General features: G+C 39.0%; 2 protein-coding genes and 1 pseudogene across 5 annotated transcripts in view; 1 reads left to right on the top strand and 2 right to left on the bottom strand.

The window, feature by feature from the left end:
• Positions 1-10,958, bottom strand: part of LOC146481802 (uncharacterized) — a 45,672-nt gene extending 34,714 nt beyond the window's left edge. For both annotated transcript variants that reach the window (XM_085107850.1, XM_085107851.1), the window contains exons 1-7: positions 10,344-10,958; positions 7,543-7,628; positions 6,508-6,742; positions 5,959-6,090; positions 5,327-5,433; positions 3,921-3,995; positions 2,348-2,401 (exon numbers count right to left, since the gene is read on the bottom strand). In XM_085107850.1, coding sequence (XP_084963976.1) covers positions 2,348-2,401; positions 3,921-3,995; positions 5,327-5,433; positions 5,959-6,090; positions 6,508-6,742; positions 7,543-7,628; positions 10,344-10,699 — 1,045 coding nt within the window. In that variant the 5' untranslated portion in view covers positions 10,700-10,958. The remainder of the gene's footprint in view (positions 1-2,347; positions 2,402-3,920; positions 3,996-5,326; positions 5,434-5,958; positions 6,091-6,507; positions 6,743-7,542; positions 7,629-10,343) is intronic.
• Positions 5,960-19,339, top strand: part of LOC146481800 (uncharacterized) — a 44,339-nt gene continuing 30,959 nt past the window's right edge. The window contains exon 1 of one of the 2 annotated variants that reach the window (XM_085107856.1): positions 5,960-6,078. Coding sequence is in view for 1 of the 2 variants with exons in the window: in XM_085107855.1 (XP_084963981.1) it covers positions 18,739-19,037 (299 nt within the window). In the remaining variant the exon portion in view is untranslated. Of the gene's footprint in view, positions 6,079-18,681; positions 19,038-19,339 lie in introns of those variants that run through there. The other variant, XM_085107855.1, reaches the window with a different exon arrangement.
• On the bottom strand, positions 13,647-14,613 carry LOC146481801 (myosin-2 essential light chain pseudogene; annotated as a pseudogene). Its single transcript, XR_014864299.1, has one exon. The product of XR_014864299.1 is annotated as a myosin-2 essential light chain pseudogene (transcript).

The raw sequence follows: 19,339 nt of genomic DNA, 5'->3' as shown, positions 1-19,339 counted from the left end.
GAATGCATTATTCCAGGAAATACGTGAAAACTGTGACAGATGTAAAAGTTTATGGCGAGAAATTTTTAAGAAAAATAAAGATACCAAAAATCAACGCATATATGCTTAACTGGGTTAGCGCTGCAAAACAATCTAACCAGCGGAAATGGAAGAATCTGCTCTGCCTGTTTTTCCTTTGATGACCTACTCGCATATTTAAGGGTAGATGCTACAGGGAAATAACCTTGTCGTTGTTAATTAACAATTATTGTGCGAGGTTGAGCAAACTGACAAATCACGATATTTTGCGATAATTGAGCTCAATAACTGTTTTATCATTCGATTACCGAGTTTGTTTTTCATACTTATTTTCGGAGAGCGAAATCAAACTCTCTCTGACAGCTCATGGAAGCGATCTGCCATATTTTCACACAAGAGCGTGTTTTCAATTACGCATGAGCAGAATATTATTTGCAACAAAACGCAGTTGGACAGTATTGCGCATGAGCAGACCATTATTTATAGGCAGTTATTTACAGGTCACGTGGTTTACCCTCGGCCAATGGAAAGAAAAAAACAAATGCATCGAATGATAAAAAAAATTGAGTGTTATTGAATATTTAAAATCGTTCAACTTGTCAGACCACCTATTAAAACTTGTCATTTACTTTACTCTGAAGGTATCCTTAAAGACTTGGGAATCACAAAGAAATCAAAGCCCTTGAAGTTCAATGGCCAGATCTCGTTGGTAGATATCTGGGTGAAACAGCGTTGCAAACGAAGGCATGAATTGAGGGAGCTTAAGATGGTGTGTTGTTCGGGGACAGAGCGTGTTGACTCAAAGGAGACTTTAAAAAAAAATAAGGAAAAGAGGCCTTGGACACTTTCATGGAAGCAATGTTTGAAGGGACTCCGGTGATGATATTTGCAGGGTATCCAGCACAAATGATGATAGGATGTTACTACAGACGTAGAAAATTATGGAAAAAACTAATTGGAGGCTACGACAGACATCGGACATTGTGGCGCGAGATAAGTGGGAGCTGTATGACCTGCAAAAAGTACGTCAAGTGTTCTAATTTGCATCTATTGACAGAAAGAGTGCCAGCAACGTAAAGGTAAAGGAATTTTGTAACAGTTACATTTAAGAACATGATCTCCCTTTACTAGACTGTTCACAGTCCCCTATTTTCCCGTGGGGTTTTCGAGACTCGTAAGTTTCGATCGAACTCCCGCCATCTTCGTTTGTAACGGCGAGCGCAACCTGGGGAGAGTGCCTGAACTACCGAGGGGGGCCCTAGTGATGGTACGTTGAGTGGGGGAGGAGGAGCGAGAAAGATATTTTTCCCGCCCCCAGTTCGATCGAAGCATACGAGTCTCGAAAAACCCACGGAAAAATAGGGGACTGTGAACAGTCTACCCTTTACAAACACCACATGCGGAAGGTACCTCTTTTGCAATCTGACTCGAAATATTTTGTAACAGGCTAGGTACGTTTAAGAACATGATTTCCGTTCATAAACAGCTCTTTGCAATCTGAATCGAAACACAACTGCTCAGGGCCGGGTTGTTCAAAGGCCGATTAACGCTAATTCACGATTAAATGTTAACCGAGGTTTTCACCTGGCTCAGTAAAAATGTTTTTAAAAGCTAATTTTAGGTTGCTGGTAAAGAAAAGTCAATCACTGAGGGACAAAAATCTTTTTGAAGAGTTTTTGTTGGTTAGTAATTTAACTCGAATCAAAGTTCACGCTCTCCCAGGATTAGCTTAATCAGGCTTTGAACAACTGGGCCCTGATTTGTTATGCGGCAATGACGTCATAACGGCTCTCTCCAGTAATTTTAGTGCTTTGTCTATTTTCAGCGATTTGCGTGATCGCTCAGTTCGTAATTTATTAAAGTGCATTTGAAGCGAAATTTATTTTTGCGCAGATTCCAAGTTTGATTTGTTTAGGCTGAAAATTGACGATTTTACAAGCGCTGAAAGTTGGACTATTTTGACCTGAAAATGATCTGGAGACTGGGTCGAGTTTATTGGAAAGTTCCCTCTTGTGACGTAATGTTGGGGTCAATAGTTTTGTTTAGGCTCATTTGATTTCTTACTAGCAAGGGAACTGGTGCATTCTAACTCCCCTCGTTTTCCCACTGTTTGCACAAGTTTCATTGTTAGAAGCGCCAGCAACGCAATGCAATCTTACGTTTCAAACATTATATTTTATAACTGCGCAAAACTAATTTTTTCTTCATATGCACTTTAAGGTTACACTAAACCTTTTTGGCCGCGTTAGTCGCAGAGACTCATAAGCGCTCAGTTTAAGAGGAAAGTACCCAAACCCTTACAGCATGTCAGACACACGTTATTTCTAACCTGTCAGTTTTCCATGAGATCCTCCACTGATGGTCAGAGTAAGAACGCCGCATGCTGAAAAAGAATTTTAACAAAGATGAAAAATTTCTTAAAATAAATCAGAAGAGGGAATTCAAATTCAAGTTAAAGAAACAGTGTTTGTCTTATGCCCAATTGATACTTTGCATTTTTCGTCCAATGCATTTGAACTGTAGAAAAACTGGCAAAAATTGCAATGACCCAGCTCAATACCAACATAGAATGGTTTTCAATTGAGTGTCGAAGGTAAATTCCCTCTGAATTCGCAAGGACGAAGGGCAAACACTCAAAACGTCAGCACTGGAATCTCTTTACAGTGGCCAATTTGCCTTAAAGGGGAAGTATCACGCAAATTTGCTGTCATTTCAAAACCCAAAAATGTTTGTCTGTCAGCAGAAACAAAGAAATGATTGTCAAGTTTGTTATAAATTGTCACCCCAGTGCAATAAAACTGTCGATTAGTGCCTCTGGCCAGAGACAGAGTAGGTCGGTATGGATTGAAACTTGAAAAATGTTAGGCTAATGTTTTTCAAGTTCTAGCATTTTTGTTTCCAAAATGCGCTAAAACAGATCACGAGTTGTTCCTTTCAAGAATTGAGTTGATTTCTTTCCTCTCGTCATTCTAGAATTATTTGGCAGCTGATTGAAGGTCTTATTTCCTCATTTTTAACAAAAGATACCAAAAACCCCATGATACTTCCCCTTTAAGTTACAACTTTGTTGGTAAACCAAACATAATTCCCGTTTGGTTTGTTTTTGCTTTACTTCGCTCTGTAATTGGTTGGCAAAACGCGCGTCATTTTCTCAACCAATGGGAAGCCAAACCAAAATCAATCGTGCCTTGCTCTCTCTTGTTTTCCCGCGCTTTAGGCCGGCTACATATATTTACTTCGAGTTCTGATTGCTTCATTGGACTCTTTACGTCGTCTGTTTTGGTTTTACGACACTGAATTGAAAACCGCCCTAATTACTGAAATCTCGATTTGAAATGACTCCAATGCTCTAATGGAGATATTTTTAGTCTTATTGGATTAACTCCACTCCACTGCATAAGTAATGTAAATAATTTTAAGTTATAATGACTCCAAATAAAGTAACTCTACCCGAAGTAAATGATGGATCAGAGAATTAACTCTGAAGTGTATGTTAAAGTACTAAAGTGAACCTATGAATTTCCCACTCAGCGTTAGCTCTAGTAAGGAAATGGGAGATTGCACGAGGCAAAGAAACAATCTCCGACCTCGGTCGGAATCGAGCCCACGACCTCCGAAGATGATCGTCCGTTGCTCTACCGACTGAGTTACGAGGCCAGTGGGGAGCAAGGCGTGGGTGATTGTGGTGGTAATTGCGGCAATGAGAATGTGAAGGGGACACATGATTGTTGTGTCACTAACAAGTTAATTCTCTAATCCATCATTTGTGTCCTTAGTGCTAGTGGCACAACATTCATTTGTACCCTCCACCCGAAGTAGTTACATTACCTTTTAATTCAACAATGGCAGAGTTGTGTTTTGCAGTCTATAATGTAAACCAGACATGTGTTTAGGTTACTTACCATATTGTGCACCATGTCCAACCACTTCAGGATCGTCGCACAAAGGAATTGTTATGTGGCCAGGATCGACAAGAGCTACAGGTGAGAACAACGTATTTTAAAGATTTTAAAACAGTTAATTTTTCTATTTCACAGTTCACTTTGTGCGTGGTATCGGCATGGCAGATTCGCGCAAGTTACTTAGGACCCTGCGTGAGTTCTATGGCTCAGCTCCTTGAAATTTAATTAGTACCAATTAACAATTAGATTATGAGTTCGAATTTACTATCGCGTGATAGTTGACGAGGGCGAAGCCCGAATCAACTATCACACATAGAAATCGAGAGCGAATAATCTTATTGTTTTAGTATAAATTTACTAGTCGTTCAAAATTTAACAACAAGACAGGTTTACGTTTTTATTGAATAATGACATAAATAGGTCACGCCACGCGCGGATAAATCTACTCACTACAGTCGAACCTGTATTAAGTGCCACCGTATTAAGCGGTCACCCTCTATTAAGCGGTCAGTTGTCAAAGTCCCGAAAATTACTTCCCTTATTTACTGTAATCCTGACCTGTATTAAACGGTCACCTCTATAAAGCGGTCGCGGTCACCCTATACTAAGTCCCAGCGAGCTGTTTCTATTGTCTTGACCTGTTTTGAACGGTCACCTTGTAAAAGGAAACCACTTAAATATGGTAACAAATAGCGTGCCAGGCAATTGAGCTTCTAATGAGCTGCACAATCGTGGCGTTAATGTTTTACTAGTCTGTTTCAATACCATGCTCTCCTTTGTCATAGCATTTTACCGCCGAATTTTCTTAACCAAGTAAGTGATGTATTATGTGCAACCTGTATTAAGCGGTCACTTAGCCATTCCCCGAGGGTGACCGCTTAATACAGGTTCGACTGTATCTACAACAGAATAGATAGTGAGTAGCGTAGCCAATAAGAGAACAGCATCCGCGATAGAACGCTAGTATATTTATACCAAGATAGGATTTAAGACAACTAAGGCGAAAACAATGCTGGAATTTCTGTGTTTTATTTTTGTTTCGTTTTGTTTGTTTATTATTTTTTTAATGGAACTTTTTTTTCGATCCGACCGATCACAAAATATGGTGGTACATCTACCATCTTGGATTTTTCACCATACGCTCTTCTAAGTAAAGAAAATTCATTCGAGAAACGTAGTCTAAAAGAGTGATTTGTCGTGAAGCCATCATGTTAGCAGAAAACCGTACCAACAAATTCAGTTTTGTCATTAAAATCACGTGAATATTTGCTCGTTCTGGGGAATTATCAATCCCTTTGTTCCACCGCTGAAGTTTTTTCTCAACTTACAAAAGACCCGACTGATAAAAAATGAAAGATGTTAGGGCATGTACTGGATGCAGTAAGAGAAAATAAAAGCCTATTCACCTAATTTAAGATAGTCATTGACCATCTGCGTGATCCATTGTCTTAAAAGAGGAAATTCCATCAGTTGAACAGCCTTCAGGAGACGAATGTTGAATGATACATCGGGTCTGTAACAGTCAAAACAAGAAGGAAAAAGAGACATTGCGTCAGTAATTATAAAATTTAACAGGGCGGGCTAAGATTAAGTGTCATTAGACCAAAACTAAAGTAATAACTCTAACCAGTCACAACGGAGGTCAGCAGCGCAAAGAACCAATCAGAGCTCGAAGCAAATACATGTAACCGACGCCAAGCGCGGGAAAATGTGAGCGACCAAGTCATGATTGGTTTTGTTTTGAACTATCATTGGTTAAGGAAGTGAAAACCTAAACTTCGACGTCGAGGTATTTTGTGCTTTCTCTGGATTCCCCTCATGTTTGGTATATGGCTTACAACAGGCCAATTATTTTCCCGGAATTTGGCAGGGGGGTGGGGAGGTGCGAGTAAGCACCCGGGAATTTTAAGAAACGCATACCAAGTTAGCGAAATCCCTAGGCTTCGCTTAAGGGGATTCCCAGTCAAAAAAAGTCCTTATTGCTTCTGGTGAGCAGTATAGTATTAAATTTTTTTTTTTTTAACAAATCGTTCCTTACTCTTCAGTAAAGCAGATGGTCACAGCAGCCAGATGAGGAAAAGGAATATTCTGATTGAATAACATCTCCAGCTGAAGCTTGCCATTAATGTGAAAATCCTCCACCACGACGTCTGTACAGGTACCCAGAAACCTGCAATACAATAACAAAGGAGTTGTAACCCTGTAAGTCACAATATCAACATGTATATTCTCCTAACTGTCCTCATATATTTGTTGTGGCACTAGTTGGGAGAATCTGTTTCAACATCAAGAGAATTATCTTTGTTGATCATTTCTTTCAATCTCATGTCCTGTTAACTTGGTTAAGCAGTGATCTTTAAGGAGAAATTGGATGTTGGTCGTTATTGGGACTTACAGGGTTAAACTGGTTCGTAAACAAGATACGCCTGCGTCTTGACAGATTGGAGACTTTAAAAAGACTTATATTTTATTTTGATTCCTCACTCGCCATACGTAAGGTATTTTTCGGTACATGGTAGGACCGAATTAAGTGGGTTGGCCTGTGCAAACAAACAAGTAAAAGAATTATATTCGTAAAAGCTCGTACCCTTTGTTGCCAAGTCTCATTCGTATAATAAACCTAGCCTCTGGTGATGTCAGACCGGCTTCTAGGTGAATAACCGCCTTATATTTCCCTCTGGTTATTAGATCGTCGGGAGGGTGATTGAAGTTTAACTCGGAAGCTTTTATTTGTCTTTGATCATCGCGGTTGTCATACGCCGTCACATGTTTAATGTATGGTGTTCTGTTGCCCAGGGTAAAGTCCAGCACCTCGATAGAATCTAAACATGAACAGACAGAAGATTAATACGAAGCATAGCATACTTATTCAATCAATCAATCAATCAATCAATCAATCAATCAATCAATCAATCAATCAATCAATCGACCAACCATTAACCAGCCATCAACCATTCAATCAACCAATCAATCAATCGATCGATCAGTCAATCAATCAATCATCAATCAATCGATCTATCAATCAATCAATCAATCACTCAATCAACCAACCATCAATCAATCAGTCAATCAATCAATCTATCAATCAATCAATCGACCAACCATTAACTAGCCATCAACCATTCAATCAATCAACCATACAATCAATCAACCGTCAATCAATCAATCAATCAATCAATCAACCATCAATCACTCAATCAATCAATCAATCAATTCATCAATTAATCAGTTAGTCAGCAATCAATCAAACATCGACAACCAATCAACGCATCAGTCATCAATGAATCAATCAATCAATGAATTGAACGCTTAATCAATCAGTCAATGAATAAATAAACCAACTTTCAAGCAATTCGTCAATCATCAATCAATCAATTTATAATCAATCAATCATTTGGTCATTAATCACCAGTCATTTAGTCAATCAAACAGTCGCTCGGCTAGTTAGTTTGACAGTTAGAAGGTCATGCCTGCCTGTCAGTAAATTGGTTGGTCAGTAAGCCAGTCAATCAACCACTCAATCTGTACCTTTCTAACTTAAACCACTTCAATCACATATAATAGATTCTTCAGTGACTTTACTTAAGTTGAAAGTCCTCCTATGTATCTTCATAGCTCTTACCTACAAAGGACGGCTTTTGTGATTCAAATATAGGATCCAGGTTACTCTTGACTAACTTGAGTAGGGACCTGTCACTAAACACATACCTGATAAAGAAACCGTCTTAGTCATTTTCACAATTTTATAATTGTAACTTTTGACAATGCATACATATGCATACATACAACCTTTATTTATACACGATAAAATTAAGGCTACAGTTTGTGTGGGTCGTGTACAAACTAACTAGAAATACGTGACTCGCAAAACCTCGCGTAGCTAGGGCTGGGTAGACAGTTGATTTGAAGTGAAGGAATGTGCTAAGGCAGCTAAAAAATTGTAACGTATCTTGCCACAGGGTCAGTCTCAAACATACCCTGCAGAAGAAAGGCCGTGCCTTTCGAAATACTGGAAAATATACTTCCCTGACCGTGAAATCAGTCTTGCTCTTTTTTTAGTTAATTGCTTTAGAAAGTATGAATTGTCTCGTTCTTTATGATAGTGATTGAGAGGATAGTGTGCCCTTTGAATAGCCCCACCCTTGTGCAAGTTGTATGACGAAATGGTTAAAATATTACAAGATTATAGAAACCGACTATAAAAAGCCAAAAAATATACCTTAAACTAGGAATTGCCATATAAAACATAGCTAAGTTAAAAATATTTAAAATTCTTATGTCTATAGTCTGTTCGCCCTTCCGTCTCTCCTTGATTACATAGGCTAGCCTGATTGACAATGCATTGGTATTTTTAGGATAATTCAAGTATTAATCAATCGGCAAAGCGGTGCTAGGTTAATCTTTCTTCCGGATAAGGGGGTTACATGTAGTTTCTAAAGAAACTCTGGTGCTGCGTCAGTGGGGAGTAGAAACGAATGTTTGGTTTATCAACAGAGTTGATAACTAAAGGTAAATTGGCCACCGTAAAGAGATTCGAGTGCTGACGTTTCAAGCGTTAAATTAGCCTTGCCCTTTGATGTAGTGTCTTATTAGATGACAACAATGTATTCCATATTGTCTCACTTTAACCAGCTGCATAAAGGTGAACTAACGAACTGTGCAGACGAAAAATCTAACAAAATGTGCTAGTGGAACCCTTGATGTACTAGCATTCGATTCAGTGGGGAGTAGTAATTCTGCTGGTCACTTCCTGCTGTGCGTCCTGTGATGGACTACCATCTCATCCATGGGAAGTAGTAATACTCCTGTGCATTTATTACTGGGTATCCTGTGTCTGACTAGCATCCCGTCCAGGGAGGAGTAGTAATACTCCTAGTTACTACATGCTGGGTGTCCTGTGATGGAATAGCATCCCATCCAGGGGGGTCATAATACTCCTAGTCACTTCATGCTGGGTTTCCTGTGATAGACTAGCATCCCATCCACGGGGGAGTAGTAATACTCCTAGTCACTTCATGCTGGGTATCCTGTGATGGACTGGCATCCCACAAAGGGTGGGGTCGTGACACTCTTACTTACTTCATGGTTCAGAAATTGAAGTAAAGCAACTTGCGGCCCGTTTTTTTTAGCAAAAAAAATCCAAGAATACTTCCGAATAGATATCAACACCAAAGAATGCAAATGGTGAAGATCTTACACAGTTTGGAGACTATTTTATTCTCAGCCTGTTTAATTTTCTCTGGAAATTTTAGGTTAAGCGCTTCGTTTTTTAGATAACTTTCTCAATGTCTAATTCGAAAAAGACAAAAGAAAATCGCCTCAAAGTAGATATCAGTTTTGCCAGAAGCATGTGGTTTTCACGCGGTAAATAATTTATGATATTTTTAAAATAAGACGTCGACGGTTTAGTGGAACTAATTTCACTTTCGATGCGTCGTACTGCTGATAAACTTCAATATCATGGACAGTTTACAAAACGATATGTCTAAGTTACAAAGGTAGTCGATCTTGATCAAATGGTTAAGTTTTATGTGAATACAGTAAAACAGTGAGAAATATGTATACAGCGTAACTGTTATACTGCGCCGGAGACCACTAAATTTCGTGGTTAAGATTTTGCTTTTATCGTGTCACATCTCCATGCAACATTAATTGGTTTCGAATGATTATTTCTTAAAGCTGGCGAAAAAATGCACATTGAGATTGGATTTTTAAAGAAAACTATGAGTTGAGTCGTCGACACCGATATAATACCTTAAATCAGATCTCGTGGTTTTCTTATTATCGTGGTTCAATTCTTTGAAAATTCCGGCAACAGAAGCAGTTGTGAATTTTCGGCGAGGCACTTGTTGTGTTATGTCTCAGCTAAAATAATTGTTCCTGTCTTTTAACTAATTGATAAACGAAAGAAACTTTCCGCTCGGTAACGAAACAGTAATTAAAAAGATTTTCAAGCATAATGTATCTTTATGAGAGAATTCATTAGCTGAAGTTTGAAGGACACGGGATGAACTGAATTAAGATGTAACTTTCTTTATTACTTCCAATTTTCCTTGATTCTACTATTTTTATTTATTGTTAAAATAAATTTTTGCGAGTTCTTCGAAGACCAACATTTTGTCTTGGTTGCCGATTTGTGACGTCATATGGGAAAGTCGCGAACCTATCTGCCCCTTATGCAGGTTGTAAGCTGTAGAAATTTTTTTAGTATGTGCTCATTGAAAGATAAAAATTTGAATGTCAAACGTCTTACTCAAGACCTGTTTGGCACTAACGAAGAAATGGGTTGCAGCAAAATCACTCGTTTTGAGGCACACAAACACCTCCTATTATGTTGCCACTGTGATACTACAATGTGTGACCGTACTAATTGCATATTATCTCAATCCATACTCACTTAAGTATTCAGTTCCCAACACTCACCATCGATTTATCATGAAGTTCAACCACTCTGTTGTCTCCGCACTGGACAAAGCTCTTTCTCTTCTCTTGTCAATCTCCGCCTGCCTTGCAGCGAGATCTATAGCTCTTGTACCAGTATTTTTCCACCAGAGCAAAACCCACGCAAGCAGAGCGAAAATCCAGACAATGCTCGCATCGTACCTTCCTAGAACCCACGCAATGATGATGAATATTAGCAACGATATTAGTAATCTTTGTTGTTGATTCGCGCGATGCCGCGTGCGTCGTTCTCGTTCAGAGTCTAAGAGCTGTTGTGATTCCGCCGATCTCTGTTCATCGTTGGAGCTGATTCCTCCCTTTTCCTTGCTCTCCGTCATTTGAACCCTTGCGTTGTTTTCATAAACTTAACTGAAAACCTAAACTAAAATCGCGTGCAATCGAAATGTCCTCTTGATCGCCGCATCTCGACAAGAAGGGCTGTTTGTTTTGGTTTTTGTTTTGGCCCGGCGATACTTAGCTCGCTTACTGTTGGAGTTCCTTCGCTCCGCACCGCAATGTAAATTTGAATGATTATTGCTGCGAGCAAACGTAGTCTATTGGCTAGACCCATTGGTGGTATCAATTGGACAATGAAAATCACCGCCACGGAACTAAATACCCTGCATTGTCGCTACAACAGAAACAATGAACCATGTTGTAAGCTCAATAAGTGACATTAATAATTGATAAAGACAACTGCATGCCAATTAAGCTGAGTAAAACCGAGCCCAACCTTATGAAGGCAGTTGCTTCAGGCTTTATGAAGTTTATTTCAATTTCAAGATGTCTTCTGCAGTCACGGACTTTTTTAACAACAACAACAACATCTGGAAATAACGCTTAGCAATAATAGCCGCATGGAAAATTTTTTGTTCACAATGGGTCTTCTTTGAGGGAAACAACTAATTAGTTTGAATTAGTTTCTTGCTCCTTATTCGTAGCTTTTTTTTCTTTTTCGTTAGAGGAGGTTTATGTTGTGTTCATCCTAAATCCAGCTGGCTATTGGAACACCAAAAGTTCCTAAAATATTCATAAATAAAATTCAGTTTTAAGTCGTTCTAACCTCAGCGAACTTTGACGAAAATTTTCGCATTCGCTCAATTTTTAAAATACTCGATTCGCAGTTTGTAGGTGTTAGTCTGGTAACAAAATGAAGTTTGTCCTTTTTCTTGATTTAAAAATGCATTTAAAATTACCATTTTAGCAAGCAAATTTAGAACGTTAGGTACAATTTATATACATCAGATATTAATCGCCTTGATTGTCATTCAAGCGCCGGAAAGCCCAGTAAGAATATTGCAAGCAATACTCTTTGTTTTGAGAAGCGAATGCCCAAAACTTTGAAGACAGTACAGACGCGACTCTTATCTGTCACCCAATGAATTATACTGCGCACGAGTGAAATCAATGCGACGTATAAATTAGGCGTTAGACGGTTCGAGAGAAATCCGCGACATTTCCTGGTGTATCGTTCGCTAACTGGTGAAAGATAAATTCAGTTGATACTCAGAAGAACAAAAAAGCTAGACTACGAGTGCCCCCTTATTTTTCTTAATTTCTTAAGGAAAGTAATGCACTGGTCAATTCCAGAAGTACCCACCCCCCGCACATACACCCGGGCGTAAGTGGGGCATTCTTTCACTGTCCGTCCCAGGAATCGTGCATTAGTCTCCCCCCGGGGGATTTGACGGCCTCGTGATTTTCGCCTCACATATACGTGCTCGCAATGTTTAGTTCAGTTCCGTTCAGTTCAGTTTAATTATTGATTCTTGACATAAATCTTACAAGAAATGTGCACCGCCCGCAATAAGCAAGAGCTAGTCGGCGAGGCGAGCAGTGGTGACAAGTAATATTTACAGAACAAGAGAAATAAAAAATTAAATTAAGTTATGTTGGCATTTCCGCGTCAGCATTTCGAATACTTCCGTTTTCGCTGCATACTGATACGATAGGGCTCCGTTTTCGAATGTATACGATTTTTGTCAAAATGGGTTGTGTGCGTTTTCAAACGAAAACTCGTTAGTGTTGGCGGGGCCATAGCGTGACATGTTAAAGGAATACACTGTCACGGCGATTTTGCTGTATTTTGGTTCAAACTGCCCAAATATTTGACAAAGAACCTTTTTGCTACCATTGAATTGCTGTTAGAGCGTCCGAAAGAAAATATTAGGGGATTTATCCGGAAAAGAACAAACTATCAGTTTTTAGCGACTTCTCTACAAGACACAGGAAGAACTTGAAAAAAACTGGCCAAGTTTTTCAAATTGCAATCCATTTCCATCGTAGCCATCTGTAGCCATACATACTTAATACCAGTTTCTGTGCATTAGTAAGATTATTGTTAACAACACTGTACCATTATTTTGATGATTCCATCGATTCAAATATGGTTTTGGCTATTCAAAGTAACACAAAAATATGTGATGCTGCGGTCACTATTCAAATTAAAAACCCTGTTTCCTTGTGTCACACTTACGTGGAATAAAAAGATTAAAAAAACGTCTGATTTTCTTATCACGTGACATTAGAGATACGGCAACAGTAAATGTGAGATTCGCGTTTATCATGTTTTCTTGAAAAAATGAATGCATAGATAAGAATAGTGCAAAATAATTCTGGCCTTTGATGCTAACCCAAAACTACTCAAGTTAACTAACAAACTTAAAGCAGCGAGCAGCAAATATAGGGTAAACATGGTCACGTGGTCATTCCTGCCGTTCACCGTTCACGCAATGCTAAATCTCTCTATCACATGTGGTGTTTGCGCCGCCATTTTGAATTAATTGAAGTGAGAACTTAGCTCGGCTTTTGAAATTTCATTTCTTTTTATGCACAGTAATTTTGCCAAACAGGAGGCATTTATTAATTTATTGATTAACATATTTCATTTCTGCGCTGAAACCGGAAAACAGTTTGTCTATGCAAATTCACACATGTGTAACGAGCGAATTGTCAAACAATACGTTTTAACAACTGTTGGCCCAGGCAACAAAGTCCGTCATATTAAGAAATTTGCATTTTATGCTCGTATCGAAAAATCAACAAATACCCTCAGTCATGGAAAAACGTGGCTACTTTTATGGCGCAGGTCAACTGGAGTAATTAACAGAGCTTTTTCGCTGACTTTGACGTATCGAGATAAGCGAAACAGCAAAAATTTGAATTATGTTTCGGTTTAAACAGAAGTAGGCGATATAGGCGTTGAAGCGTGAAACACCCGAATTGAATATTCTGGATGAGATAAAAACCTGGGAAAACGAGACAGATAGAGAAGCTAAAACTAAAAACTTTTACGTCGCTAAATTATATTTTCTATTTTCTGTTTTAACTACAGCTGTTGCTGTTAAACTTCCTCTTTACAGATGAACATTTAAGTTCCATTTCTAAGCGTTACATCACGGTCTGTCGAAACTGAGCACTTGAATCAACTACAGATAAGCATTGTCAAACAAAATATATAATTGTATGGGGCTGTGCGGAAATCTTGCATTAAATTCGAGTCTGTCCACTAAACTACAAGATATACAATTATACTTTCGGCAGTGCCTACGATTATTAAATTTATTAACGTTGTGAAAGTTTAATTCTAAAGCTTAACAATCGCGGGAAACATTACCACAACAAAAGCCTCGTGTAGGGCGCGTTCATTTCCGAAGTCTTGAAAAATTCGTGAATATCTGTTCCTAACCGTTCATAACGCTCTTCACAAAATCCTCATAATTTATAAGGCCAGAGTTGTCCTCTAAACCCTGAAGAAGAGTGTCGACATCTTCGTCCCGTAGTTTTTCTCCTAAGCTCGTCAGGACATGTCGAAGCTCTCCTGAGCTTATTGTACCGGAGCCGTCATTGTCGAAGACTCTCAAGCTATCGATGAAAACATCTTGGCCGTATTTGTGTTGGCGAGTGCGAAACGACAGCATAACCGGCACAAACTCTTCGAAGGAAATCCTCTTTTTACCAGTTGGGTCGATTTCTTTCATCACCTTTTCCACTTCAGCTTGTGTTGGATTCAAACCAGCAGATCTTAGTACTTGGCCCATGCTAGTGGATTCCACCTTGCCGTCTCCGACGCTATCGTACAAGCCAAAATTGTCGCGTAATTCGTCCATTTCCCTATCTGTTAACGTGCTCGCCATCTCAAATCCTCAGTTAAGCGGTTTTCCAAGTCAAGGATTTAAAGCAGAACGATTAAACCTTTCGCTGGCGAGTTGTAAACCAGATTATTATTGACAACTAATAACAGCTAATTAAATATTACACTTAACGTAAGGGGGCAAGGGATTGTGGTATAGCAGCGTCACGTGGCATTTAAAAATTACAGCTATTTTTTCAATTCAGAATGAAATGTGTTGAGTGTTTTTTATTCGTATTTTCTCGGCAACCTTGCTTTCTAATCAGGAGCGGAAGACTTGTATAACTTTGTTTTTCCACTACGAAGTGCATGTAAATACCTTTTGGCGTATGTCTGTTTAGTTATGGATGACATAAGGCATGATAAGGCGGCGCTCAAAATTCAAAACGTCACGTGATCAGAACATGCAGGCAAAGTTGCGCACGTGCGAGCCGTCTGGAAAGTAAATTGTTGGCGTTTCCGGGGCGTTTACTACACCCAGTTGGCGTCTCTTACGATAAATAAAACGGCGAAAATTTTTGCTGGAATTTTTTCCTCGCTATTTGAAGGTTTTTTTGTGTTTAATGCGACAACTAATTTTTATGATTTGGAGATAATGACGTTTTCGACAGAAAACAAATTTTTCGATACTGAGCAACTCGATTATCGAATATACATTTTAGAAGACATACAAAATACAAATACATTCTTTTCTGCAGTCACTCTCTATTGAACTGAAAAACGACCACTAAAAGGGTAGCTGAACAACTTTATTTTTGATTTATAAACAATCGAAAATATCTTAAAACTGGTTACTATCCGCGAAACGGCTTTCATGGTGTGACTGAACAGGCCTACAACTAAACGTAGCCTCTATGTTTTATTGAATAGTTAACAATTATTCCACGAGCGCGCGTTGGATATGAGATGATAGATAGCCAACGAGGCGCGTAGCGCCAAGTTGGCTATAATCATCTCATATCCAACAAGCACGAGTGGAATAATTGTTTTATTAAAAACAATCAAGAATTATTGCTAGATCTTGCTGATTTCGCTTTGAAAGGACAACCAGAAGACAATTTATTGGTCGCCATTCCTCGGGCATGGTATAATGGCTCATATACCATGGCCGCTAAGCCAATCAAATCCCTGGAATTGCATTATACAATGATTCAGTTTTTAATAAAAGAAATTATAACATAGTGTGCGTGCTTCCCTATCTAATTCCTATTGGCGTCATCATGGTACATTTCTCAACATACGCACGGCCGTGCGTCCATAAAATGACGTGTGCAACCCGCAGAGAAGCTCGGGTTTCGGTCGCTTAGTTTTAGTTTGTACAAACTAATTCAAAGAAGCAAATTTTCGTTGACAATTTCGGATGAAATGTTTTCGTTCAGACCATATCATTGTAGCGTGTTTGTAAACAGCTGATAAGAACCTTTGTTTTTCGGTACAGCGCATTGACAGAATTTTGTAATCAATCACAAATAAAACCTGTTTTCCGCGTACTTCTTTTCATCGCTTAGTTTTTTTGTTGTTGTTGTCACTATGTTAGAAAAGAATTGGTTCATGCTTAGCATGCGTATATCGAGCCATGGCTGCACTTGGGAAGTTTGGAGAGCACTCGAAAAGCTAGAGTTTCTCTCGGCTGCGCCTCGAGCAACTCTTATGCTTCTCTCGTGCTCTCCAAACTTCCCGCGTGCATCCATAACTCGATATACGCACGCTAACATGGACCAATTCTTAAACTTTCGATTTAAAACGACCTTCACATTCACTAAGGCGCGCGAAACAGACATGAGGTGCACAGGCAGAGTTTTCAAACGTACAGTTTAAATGAATTCCGACCTCTCCCAACACCAACTAAGCTGTCCGTTATAGCCAGTTTTATTAAAAACTGGATCATTGTATAATACAATTCCAGGTATTTGATTGGCTTAGCGACCATGGTATATTTAAGAAATGGTTCATGCCTAGTGTGCGTATATCGAGTTATGGATGCATGCGGGAGTTTGAAGAGCTCTAGAGAAGCGTAACATTTGCTCGAGGCTTCTTGAGTGCTCTCCAAACTTCCCAAGTGCATCCATAACTCGAAATACGCACAGCTAACAGCATGAACCAATTCTTTTATAACATAGTGACAACAAAGTAGTGCGCGGAAAATTCTCTCAATGTCAGTAAGTAATCTTTATTTATACACGGTAAGAATTCATCAGGTCTAAACCAGTACAGAAGTCAGTGCCGCACGGAAAAACAAAGGTTATTATTGGTTGGTTATAAGCACGCCACAATGGTATGGCCTGAGCGAGAATGTTTTATCTGAAATCTGTCTGATTTGCACACGTCATCTTATGGACACACGGCGGTGCGTATGTTGAGAAATGTACCATGATGACGCCAAATAGGAATTAGATAGGGAAGCACGCGCGTTTTTTTAAGTGGCATTATACCATGCCTGAGAAATAGAGAGGTACAAGGCTACAAGGTTCATTTATTTCACACTATTTTTCACACTATTTTTCTTCTGGTTGTTCTTGCAAAGCAAAATCAGCAAGATCTAGCAATATTTTTTGATTGTTTTAAATAAAACAATTATTCTACTCACGCTTGTTGGATATGAGATGGTTGTAGCCAATGAGGCTATCTATCATCTCATATCCAACGCGCGCTCGTGGAATAATTGTTAAATATTACCGTAGAGGTTGAGTTTATATCAATTTTGCCCTTTCAGGACCAGTCAACTGACTTTTAATAACAAGGAGTATCATAACGTGTCTTGATTATAGAGGAACAATCGCTTTTGATCGCTTTCGGATCAAGTCACTGAACTGTTTTCAATATGTGAGTGGTAGTATTCTGTTTTAGTTTTGATCTCGAAGACCAAGTCAACTCTCCTTTTCAGTATAAAAAATGCCAATATAGTATAAACTTCAAAGGTAGAGTTAAATTGTAGCACTTTTTCTGAAGTTTAAGTTTTTGAGGTTAGGTTCGTCTTAAACTAAATACGAGCGCGAGATTAAAGTAGCATAGAACAACATATACGTTTATTAAATGCGGGAAAAAATAAATCAAATTACAATAAAAACGCTGTGAACTGGTGTTCAAGAGGTGGGCACTATGTTAAAAACTCCTAATAAAAAATAAATAAAAGCTACAATCCTGGCCAAAAATGTTGGGGCGAATTCCAAAACTTAACACGAAATATGAAATGTTGTCATGTGTCATGCTGCTGAATTCATGTACAGTCCGAATGATACCAGTTGCTATCAACGTTACTTGAGGGAAGGAGATTTCCAAAAACATCGCGCAAAATGGCCAGACACTTATGCATATTAATAAGCCATGGTGGCAGACTATTCGAGCGTGAAAGTTGAATGAAAGCGCCGCAATTAGAGAGAAAAGGGAGGAATTTGCTGAAGTAGGCTCGCTAAAACCGCCATTTCGCAGTAAGAAAATGTACTTTCCTTCAGATGATAGAACTGCTTTTTGTAATGGAAGGTTCATTCTATCATTTTAGTCAAAAATCAAGTAAAAAAATCGAGAACAAGTTGTATACTTTTCACTTTGAAAATTGGTGTTCGTTATGGCACCACCACCAAGCTTATAGCAACTGGTTATAGATATCCAACACACAAATGCACACTGCAAACGCTATTTTCGCATCCGTCCCAGAAAATATTGGCCTGGGTTGTAGAGTAATTTACATTTACTGGAAACTACAGGTGCATCAACTTATACAAGGACAAGTGTTTACACGAAGTGCGTTAACTGAAGAGCAGGGCAAAGCCCTTTTTCCTGCCTTGCCAGTCTGTTTTGGTATCGTATAGTAGCTCGTAGGCCCTATCGACTCGTGTGGAACGGCACGGGTAAAACTGCAATAGTTATACGTTTCACACGAAAAGCAAAATGCATTTTCGTTTCGATCTTGATCGTTTTATTTTCGTGTAAATTGTCACGTAATTTTATGTCAGTTTTTTCCATATCGAGGCTCCGTAGTGAGGTATTTCTCTTTTCTATCAGCGCTGAATTATGAGAGCAAAACTAAAGCATTTGCAAACTTCAGTCGGTTGGGCACCCGTTCTTTAACAATCAATTCCCCATTTCGCATCTAAGCGCTTCCAAACTAGCAGGTACCACTAAATAATTAATCGAAAACACTGGGCTCAATTTTGAAGGCAAATCCACAAAACAACCACCCCGATTATGCGGAAAGCAATTCAGATCGCGCGCATTTTACACAGCTAACGTGTCCGAGAAAAATCCATGGCTGAGAGCAGCCCTGAAGCTTTGGAGGCGGAAGCGAAGAAAGAAAGAGATGAGACTCAACTTCGTTTGTCTCTCTTTGTTTGCGCTGTAGTAGTTCTAACGTGGTTTCTTGGAGCGTACGGTTTCTCCCTTGTCTGGGCTGGTTTTATCATACCGTTAATATTTACAGTATGGTACCGCAAAAATTGCCGCATCCTAGATGCTCGTGTTCGTGAATCTGAAATCAAAGTTCATCGACGAAAAGCTTTGCGAGACGAGGAAACGGCAGAGTGGCTTAACTTTGTATTGAATCGATGGTAACTATGATAATTAATAAGTTGTTTTTCCTTCGCTATGATATCGCTTAAGAGTACGTTTAGCTAACTGTCTGCCCGTCTATTTGTTTTGTTTTGCAAAATTATCTTCTTTTTCAACACAGAAATAAGTTTCCTTGATGAAAATAATTGAAAGACCGTGACGTGGCGATTCATCTATGTGAAAATAATTGTGAAGCTGTGTTTTGGTGGCCGCTTTCTCGTTTGGGTGGGTTTGGCAGTTGTCTAACCTAATTGTCATCGTTTTGTAAACAATTTCTAGCCTGGTTAAGGTCGCAGGAAGC

The sequence above is a fragment of the Pavona decussata genome, unplaced genomic scaffold, assembly GCF_977016875.1.
Source record: "Pavona decussata unplaced genomic scaffold, jaPavDecu1.1 SCAFFOLD_48, whole genome shotgun sequence".
Classification (NCBI taxonomy): domain Eukaryota; kingdom Metazoa; phylum Cnidaria; class Anthozoa; order Scleractinia; family Agariciidae; genus Pavona; species Pavona decussata.
Note: the sequence above shows the minus strand (reverse complement) of the source record. Positions and strands in the feature narration are given on the sequence as shown.